Genomic DNA, 10353 nt, shown 5'->3' on the forward strand with positions numbered 1-10353 from the left:
TGAGTCAGATGAACTTCTTTCATAATGTCACATTAACACTGCCTGGGAAGACAGAGGAAAAAGGATACTGCTTCTGTCCTACCAGCTCCTCACATTCTTGTAGCTTCCTGTTTATTCAAAAGTTACATTACTTCTGATGAAATAACCACAGCTGAAAACCTGTGAATGCATGTGTTACTGACAGGCCGCTGTAAGCAAACGAGGTCTGATATGCTTACAATTCACCATAACATGCTGTATTTTTACTTCAGCTTCCTCAGTTCCAGCAGTCATACATTTCAGTTTTAATACAAACACAGAGCAAATGGATTCTCACACAAAAACCAGCTGTAAACACTAAACAAGTGCTAAAGACAAACCGACTTCACATTTACCACAGGTTATGATGGGCAGAGAGGGAGGCCATTTTCATACAGCAAAGGTTTTGCTGTTCTCAGAGAATTAGGACCAGAGTACCAGTCAGAAAGAGCTGCAGCCTAGTAACTCCTGGTCTCCATCTCCAGACATGTGAGGAATACAATACATGGCTGAGCAAACACTGATAGACCTTACCAAATTCTTCATATGAAAGCACTTATTTGTATCAAAGGGTGCAAATATTGAGGCAGGACTGACTGAGACCACGTTCCTTAGTGTGATCTGGAGCTCCCTTTCCTTGTAATTGGGAACTTCTCAAGGCCAGGTCACACCACACTGGATTACAGGAATGATGGCTTGCCACAGAGCAAGTTTGTGTTTGCTTTAGCCAAAGAACAACCAAACAGTTTACGCCAGCCTCTATTCTAGGTCCAGAACATATGCTGCTTATGAGACAGATTAATAATTCAATGAGAAATTGGTAAGAATGCTATGGACAGAAGTTGCATGCCATAATCTTTTATTCCATTTGAAAACACTTTTTGACTATTTATTCAAGCTGGAAGATCTTTGTATCAGATCAGCACTGTGCACCATGTATTGTCACTGTACTTTGGATCATGTAGCCATAGTCCTAAAGCTAGATTTTCAGTACCATTAAGCCATTGCCAATAAGAAAATTATTCACAGAGTAACATAACCAAGAAGGGGAAAAAAAAAACAAAACAGTCAAAACTTGAGCTCAGTTTCAGCTCAAGGTCAAAGACTGTTACCATAACAAAATCAACTCCTTTCATGCCTTTTTTTAATTGAGAGGTATCTCATCATACAAGATGATATTTAAGGGACTTCAAGTGAGCTATGGCTGAACACAGACTTTTCATATGTACCTAAAGTACAGTCTTACAATCTGACCCACTTGAACAGATTTGACAGAAAACTGGAAGACATGACTGTACTGATTTTGTTTCAAATGGCATTCTTACAACAATAAAGAATAGAGTTACTTCCAAAATTCTGTAATTATACAATGTGCACAGTGCTTTCCTAGCAGTGATTCTTCTTTCAACCTAGAAAATAATGCAATCCTTCCAAGACTGTAGTTTCTCATAAACTCAATGTATTAACAGTGAGTGAACTATACAACACAATCTTAGTAGTTTATTTCAAGTGCAAACATATTAGTTATATGAACTAAAATCTGTTTTGGGGGAAAAAAACTAAAAAGTATTTATGAATATCTGTATTGCCAAAAAAAAGTCTTAGTACTAAAGTTATTTCTTCTGCTCACTTCCAAGAGAAGTGAACAAATCCTAAAATAACTATTCAAAGAAGAGCTACTCAAACCAGGCAGGAACAGATGTGTGTAAGAAAATGTATGAAACATCAATGCATCTGCCCAAGGTTCAGTGTTACTAAAACAGTATGGTGGAACGAGTGCGCCAAGAAGAGAAAAAAATATGTATGGCATCAAATTCAGAACGCTGCAAGTACTCTGGAGGAATGGATTATGTAGTTCAACATAGTGCTTAATTCTCCACTTCAGAAGTAGAAGGGTAAGAGTGAGAATACAAAAATCTAGATACGGAAAACTGGTTCAGCACTAGAACTACAGGAAATGACCTTGGACTTACCACGAACTTAAGTCAAACACTAAAATTGACAATAAGGCAAAAATAATTATGGAATCAGTTAACAACGTTATCATGTGAGACAAGGAAAGTAATTCTACTGCTTTATTCTGTAATGGTAAACTTGGACATTATAGACAGTGACCAATCTGCACTGGGGCATTGCATATCAAGAACAACCTCAATAGACTATGTAGTCCAGAGAGAATAGATATTATTGCAATAGTTTTTGAAAACATGATTTAGCAAAGGTTGATGTAATTTGATTTATTTGCATACTTTAAGTCAGTTCTCCTCACCATTTCTTAAATTAAAGCAAGCAGTTGAACATGGTCCTGTGTCCACTGAAATTAGGGGGCAGTGGAAGACACACAGTAATCTTACCATAACACTTAAGCATGGAAACAGCTTGTCTAAGGTGGATGTAGAATGACATTCACTAAACATTTTACCTGTTCTCATATGTAAATATCTGACATAATACCTTCCCAAGAGCAACAAGACAAACAGCAACCTCTTAGGGATAACCTCTGCATTTCTGTTTATGTACAATTCTCTAAAGCAAGTTCACAAATTGCAGGTATAATCCTGTCAAACACGATCCCCTTTCAAACACAAGGGACAGATCTATAGGAAACTCTACATGTAGCAGGAAGAAAATACAAAGTGGGCTGCTAGTACCTGCCAAGATCAAACTTGAAAAACTATATATCAATAGCAAAAATCCGTAAGAAGCCTGGAAGAATACAAGATACAGGAATCAGGCAGCTAAACATATTAGCATTTTAACTGATATTATTGCTTTACTCAATCAGCACTGTATGTTCAGACATACTAAGATAATTAGGAAACAAGGGGAAAAACCCTAGAACAAGGAGAAAAAATGAATTATATGTCTCTGAAGGGAGATATTCCACATGATTTAATAGAAGCAAGAGGTGGAGATCTATCCCTACTCAAAGCATTCTCCATGTCACAGTAATATATTGGACTTATTCCAGAGCAGGGAGAGTTGCAGTCAAAGGTTACACAGAGAAGAAATAGCTATGGTTTATGGGGCTGAAGCAATTGTGTGCTTCACCATTTGCATTTGTCTGACACACACAGAATTTCAGTGGCAAAGGCCAGCAATGGAAAACATATGTCTGCAAGGCTTTTTTTGTTGCTGTTAACACCTTTACCATGCTTATGATCTGTTTGTGGAATTTATAACTATTAGGCCATTCAGATTTGGATTGCTCATTCATGTATTTCTTCACTTGATATAAATACAACACTATCCCTGCAAATTCATAGAATTGAGCAAAGATTTTTGGCAAATCTGTAAGTGGATGAATGTCAATTTATCCACTTATATACATGGGTATAGAAAAGCTCAAGATCAAAGGCTTGTGCTTTTGGAATTCAGTGTGGGTTTGCAGCTAGCTTCCTATGAGCAGAATTTTATAAGATCAGCAGGAGAACAAGCTATTTAATATTAGTTTTCACTTAGAGAATGTATTTTTAAACAAGTGTTAAGGTATTACTTTTAAAAAAACCCTGTTTCTTCTGTATACATAGAATCCTATCTATAACTCCAAGTCACAGTCAATCAAGCCACTAATTACAATTTTTCAAGAATATGAAAGGCAGTAATTCCTTACCTTTTACTTTTGCAATAACTGTTCCTGCAGCACTAAGAATGTCAACTGAGTTTAGAGTCTGGTGTTTATTTATCACTGCTTTTAAAACACGTAACAACTCCCCCAGGCGTTCATGTACTACCTGATGCAGGCCATCTTGATTTTCTGAAAAAAGTAAAAGGAAAAACTGTATTACAGGAAGAAGATTATAAAAAACAACTAAAAGAAGAAACAGTGAATTAACACCCAATCACACTACAAACCACTCTGATGGTATTCAGCCGCACTGAAGTCTACATTATATGGATGCTGGGCCTGCTTAGAACAAATAAATTGTTTAAAAAAAAAAAATTATACTAGCATTTGCCAACAGTTTACTTGCAATGTTGTATGCTGTTTACATATAAACTAATTTCTCCCCAAAAGTCAAGCAAGTATGCTTTAAAACAAAAAAAATGAAAAGGACTCTACATCAATACCCTAGGCTTCTGAATTAAGTCATCTTCTGTTTATCATGCCATTTCATCAACCACCATTTTGATAATTACATATATTTCAAAAAAGAGTATCAACAAAAGCAGATTTGGATTGCTCATTAGCTATTTCTTCACCCGATACAATTCAATACCGTTTCTGTTTATAGAATTACACAAAGATTTTTGGCAAATGTTGGCTAGCTTTTAACTCAAGTGTCAGTCCAATCTTCAGCTCCTCTAATATATGTCTAGATCTACACAGGTCTGTCTTTCAGCATGTCAGTCCTGATAAAGAAGTTGAACACCTAAATTATTTTGTGAATTAGGCCTAATCAGAAAAATTCTCAAACAAGCACACATACAGGGCAATGGTTTCTACAGCATATGCCTCTTGCTTTGCAACCCTAAATCTTGCCCCCCTCTACCTGATTTTTTTTTTTTTTTTAAAAAAAAGGTCTTCTTGCATACATGGCACAGGTTAAACCACAATCTCTTCCGTTCTGTTACAGAAGAGGTACTGGTGCACGGAATTAAAGTTTCACATGCACTAGAGTGCTGCGTTGCAAGTTCTAGTAAAAAGCTTTCAAATTCAGGAAAGTCTAGCTTATGAAAAAGAAAAAGAGGATCTAATACAAGCTGACTCACTTCCCCACTGAGCAAAAAGGAATGGCAATTCTGTGTTGTCTGTGGCCATGATAACAAACAGGTCAATACAGACAATTACAGTACAGGGCAAATTGATCCAGTGTTACTTAGAGAACAGTTTCAACTATGAATCATTTTGTTCTGGCTACAAGATGTTATGTTTAGGCTAGAAGCACCTAAATTTTTCTAAGGGGTCAATGAAGTACAACATAACACATCCGTACAGTATATCACTACTGTCAGGTGGGTAGGTAGGGGTCTACATACAAATTACATGTGATAGGAGGCTTGCTTTTGCACTTGACACAAAGCACCACTGTGCTTCAAGCTTCATTTCCTAGATGTCAAACACCAACAGATTTTTGTCAACTTACAGTAGCTTATACATGGTCAAAGGTAAAACCTTGGCTCTGGAAACAGTAAGGCAAAAGTTGTATCAACCATTCACAGGCACTTTGTGTTTTTTTTCCTGCTGGAGAGGAGTAGGAAGCTCTGTCTGTAACAGGACACACAAGTCTAGGAAAACCCATCTTACACATCAGTAAATTAAGAAAGCTCTATGCAATTTATTAAAGAAACATAGTTGTTGCTTTATCTTCATTCACATGTATACATAATGCTTTTTTACTGGGGACTTGAACAGACAGCAAAGGCAAAAAAATGTCAAGAGGCTGGTACTAAATGTGGCTATGATTCAGTACATACAAGTTAGTAGCAGAAGTAGTTTATGACAAACACACATTGATGTAAAGGCATTTTATAGCTTCGAACTTAATGGAGAAAGCAACCTGGGCTTGAAGCAGTTTCCATGCAAGCAACAATAGTGGAAGCTGGGACCTTAGATAAGAGATGATTTACAGGGGATATGAAAGAATATTAGAAAATCATGGAAGGCATGAAAATAGCAGGTAGAATGGCTTTCAGTTAACTATAATGCACCTAAGGTGATTAAGCAAAGCAAGCAGGAACCAGATTCAAAACCAGAAAAGGGTCATTCTTCACTTAAGACACCAGTGCAATTTCTTGCTGAAACACAGCATTGGCACAAAAAATTTACATGGAAACAAGAAGAGACTGGACAAGTTCTAAGTATCCCTGTGGGTTACTAATGAGACAATAATGCTTTACCAGGTCAGGCTATGGGTCCAGCTAGACTGTGTCTTACACAGAAGTGGGCAATACTGCTTAGGAGACTGGAAGAGACTGGCTGCTTTCTGCAGTCCAGCACCCACAACTGCTACCACACAGTTGTTCCTATGCACTTCAGTAACTGCTTACAAGACCTGCTATCTTTGAATTCACCTAATTCCTTCTGAATCTGCCTCTACAACTTCTCACTCAACTAATCCACTCCTTAGTCTACTGAGCTACTAAGCATTGTACTAAAACAATGTAACCTGCAACAGCTCAAGAACTCCCCTAATCAGAAAGGGTTCAGAGGATATGTCCAGCTTAGCATTTTTACTTTTCTCTAGCTATTCACTTTTGGCAGTCATTGGAGCTCAGACACTGAGTTAGACACAGCTTCAGTTAAGCTAGTATGGCCACTGCCACTTTCTAACACTTGGAGAAATTCTATAGCTGTCAAAATGAAACCAGATAATTTTAATGGTCCCTTTGGGCTTTAATGCATCAAAGCCTCAATTGTATTCCATCAGTGCAAGAATAAATGCTGTTGGGAATACTGGCCAGCTCCAGGCAAAGGGGAAAAGGAAAGACAACAGAGCTGTACTGATGACCACTAACCCAAATTAAATCAGACAACATAGAAAATACATGTAAAATTTATAATAATGTGTTCTTCTCAGGAAATAGGATATTAGATAAAGGTAATTTCAATTAGTTCATAAAGAAACACGTCTAGTGTGAAGACTTAAGTTTTGAAATAGTTATAGAGGAGGTAGTCCATGAAGACCACAGCTCACCTCTTCTTACAATCCTCCAGAGGCAGACAAATATTCCACAATCCTTCATTGGGACTAATGATTTAGATTGGCAGGACTGGGACAGATAGGCTTTTAAGGAGGCATTTGAAGGCTATACACCACAAACCTCCCACATCAACTGTCTCTGTCTAACCAGGGCATACACAGTCCTCACAGGACGGGCATGAATATTATGATCAACTGACTAGAGATGGACTGCACAATTTGACCAGAACCACATCTCTTGCCTAGCCAAGATGAAGGTGTCCCTGTGCCCTGATGCACATCCATCTACTTGTGGCTGGAGACAAGAGTTCCTAACCCTGTGGTCAGGAAAACCCATGCACATACCCCATAACCAGGTCCTTCTGGTGATATGGTAGGTAGATTTTTAGACCCCTATAAAGTAGGGAAAGGGAAACAAGGCAGAAAACCAGCCAAACCAATATACAGATTACTGCCAGTTTGAGAGTCCTCAGGAAGGAGTGCACCACAGACATATGACAAACTGCATGAATTATGCTGGGGAGTTCACTGTGACCCACAACTACAGGCTTGCCATTACAGGACAAAACAGCCTCTTGAGGTTCCTTACAGGTTAGGCCAAGGCAAAAAAACCCACCTCAAAACCATACAGAAAACTAATTAAAGCATATCTGATGCCAAAATGCAGTTTCTTAGTAATACTAAGATTTGATAACATCTTACCAGACCAACTGAGTTGGGGGGAAAAAGCAAAATAAGGAGGAAGGGAAGGAGAGAGCTAGAGAAAAAAAAAAAACACAACAAAACCGAAACAACTTAAGAGGCACAAGCCTCTTCAACTCTGCAACAGAAGCAGTTAGCTTCAAAGGGAAATACAAGTTGAAAACAACTGCTGAGTTGAATTAGATGTTTATCATACCATCCAGGAGAACACTATCACTAAAATAATGCATTCAAGCATAAGATTAGTTATTTGTACTCTCAAAAGCAAAGTCTGGCTACACCCAAGTGAGATTTCTTTGTATTCCATCACTGTATTATTTGTTTACAAAATATCCAAAACATTGTTTTTGTGCCTCCAGAAGACAAACTGTCTGTGACAGAAGTAGTGCTTGGAGAGGGGTGGGGGCAGAAGCCATCAGGAACCACAACTACACTCTATTCAGCGACTGCTACTCAAACAGACACTAAACCAGAGATTTCCTGTTCAGGACAGATTTATGAACCCCAGATTGTACACCAATCTAAATATGCCAGATTAACAGAAACACAGTTTTAATACTAAGGAGCCCAAAAATGGCTAGGAGACCAAAACAACAGTAGAGCAAATACTACTTCAGTGAAAAGAATTTATGAGGAAATGTCTCAAACAAGTTTCTGCACCAATTTAATCTAATTTAGACAGTAATAAAAATTAACATTTACTTTCAGTTTTTCTTCTGTCCCTTGTCTCACTGAACACATTCATTTATCTACATGAAGTCAAGCAGGAAATGCCTCCACCAATGGATGCTATGTCAGTTTTAAAATCTCTCTTAAGCTTAACACCACCAATTACAATTCTACAGAAATCTAGTTAATACTTGGGACCAGAGGACTGCAACTGCCAGTGATCCTGGCAGCACAGAGGACCTCTCTGGGCACATGACTTCAGATGTTTGCTTAGGTGACTACAGTTTCCTGGAATCTCTTGGAAGAATCAGTCAGCCCTCTACCCCCAAAAAAGAAAAAAAATGTGCTCCTAAAACTAGAAAAAAAAAATTGTCTTGGAGAGCTTAGTAGCATATCTGTGAATCTTCTTTCACTGGAGTTTAAACTGTCATTTACATTAGCTGAAAACAAGCTCTCCCAAAATGTAAAGGTAAACACATGAAAGCATACTCTGTAGGAGAAGTGGAGAAAGAAGAATAGGGTGAAAAAGCATGTATTCAAAACTAATGCACAAGAATGATATAGCAAAGCAGCTGGGAAGCCTATCAATATTAGCCAAGCCATTTCAGTAGTACACTGCTGTCATTAGCATCCCACTCCTCGATGGTTTTGGTCACCACATTCTATAATCACTCATCCATCTTTAATATAAAACTAGCATAAACTACCTATTTTCAAAGTTTAGGTATTTCTCAACAGAAAGACTTTGTTTAGTAAATATTAGCAAGCAATAATGGTCTTACAGCTATGGATTCTGCTCATGAAAAACAAAATAAAATTCGCTCATCAGGCTTGTCGGCGCCAGTCACCCTCCCTGCCAAGTCAGAGCTGGTCACAATTCATGCAGTCGGGAAAGGCACTGCTGTGTCAGTTGGCTGGTATTCTTTTGTCTGACACGATTTGTTGTTGGCCCAACCATTTCTGTAGCTATTTCAACAAATGTTTGTTAGCACAAGTTTAAATATAGACTAACATACAGTTTTTCCTCTCTGTGGCTCTTGCATATCCTACATTGATGTTCAGATCCATACAGAAATGCACGTGCCATCCTGCTTACCGCTTCTCCATCCAGAACATTAACGCTTTCTGACAGCAGCAGACTCTCCCTCTACTACCCAATTTCCACCAGTCAATAAGAGAAGGGGAACCACTAACACAATTATTCTTTTGCTGTGGCGAAAAGTTTGTTTAGAACTGAAGCTGGTCACACTGATGGATAGGAAAGATAGGGTATTGATGTAGATAAACCAAGTAAAAAGTAACACATCCATTAAAAATTCTTAAAGTCAGATTACATATGAGACTTTCAAAGCAAGGATTCTATTCCACCCCATCTAATAAGCCCCTGCTTTCCAAAAGAAGATTTTTACAAGTAGAAAGATGAGATTTACTTCATGCATTCAACAGCTTTCAAGAGTATTACACACAGTGAAAGATACTATCAGCAATGAAACAACCTGCCACACATACTCTCCACAGCCACAAGTTTATATACATAGACCAGTCTTTTGCCTATGGGGGGGGGAACATATAGGTAAACTCACCTCATTTGTGAAAATCTTACTATAAACATGGTAACTTGCATTTTTGCACAAATAGTTTCTCCATCTGCCTTCATGAATATAATTAAATGCCTTGTCCTTGATAAATGTCTACCATGAACTCACTCTATGGATGATACCACCAGTTTAAAAAGATTAATAAATGCACTTAAATGCCTGGGCCACTGCCAGTGGCCGAAACTAACCATCACCCTCACTAGGTCTAGTCCCCATTTTGAGAACTCCCTTTGTAAATTGCTGCTTTCCTGGGATCAGCTGAGCAGTAAGTACTGCAGCTCCCCTTTTACTTCCACTGAAATACAGGAGCCTCAATTCTGGTTAAGTACCACTTCAGATCTTCTGTATAAATCCTGATCTCCGTCAGAAGAAAGGGAGAAGCCAGACAGAAAACAGTTTTGCAGGGTGGTAGCAAGAACACTAGGAAGCAATTTCCCCAATATCTAAATATCTATATCCGTAACTTTTTATTAAAGTTTCACCTTATATAATGCAACCAGTCAGTTCCTCATTGCTTTCAACCTTGGAAGGATCCAGAAGAAATAAATTTGAGTAACCAACATTTCATTCTGCAAGACCAGTATCTTGGCTAAAAGACTGTCAACTCTTATTTACTAACCAACTCTTTTGTCATTAAGGTAAATTACATCCTGTTTCCATTATGTTACACAGAAGGATTACATGATATCAGTAGTTACACCACCTAGGTCCTGTCTCTTATA

At 38.0% G+C, this 10353-nt stretch overlaps 1 protein-coding gene across 4 annotated transcripts in view; it reads right to left on the bottom strand.

Moving 5' to 3' along the window:
• Positions 1 to 10353, bottom strand: part of ARHGAP29 (Rho GTPase activating protein 29) — a 49615-nt gene that overhangs the window by 23844 nt on the left and 15418 nt on the right. For all 4 annotated transcript variants that reach the window (XM_026854467.1, XM_026854466.1, XM_026854465.1 and 1 more), the window contains exon 2: positions 3632 to 3775. In XM_026854467.1, coding sequence (XP_026710268.1) covers positions 3632 to 3775 — 144 coding nt within the window. The remainder of the gene's footprint in view (positions 1 to 3631; positions 3776 to 10353) is intronic.

This window comes from Athene cunicularia, assembly GCF_003259725.1.
Source record: "Athene cunicularia isolate RWA chromosome 8 unlocalized genomic scaffold, athCun1 chr8_part1, whole genome shotgun sequence".
Lineage (NCBI taxonomy): Eukaryota > Metazoa > Chordata > Aves > Strigiformes > Strigidae > Athene > Athene cunicularia.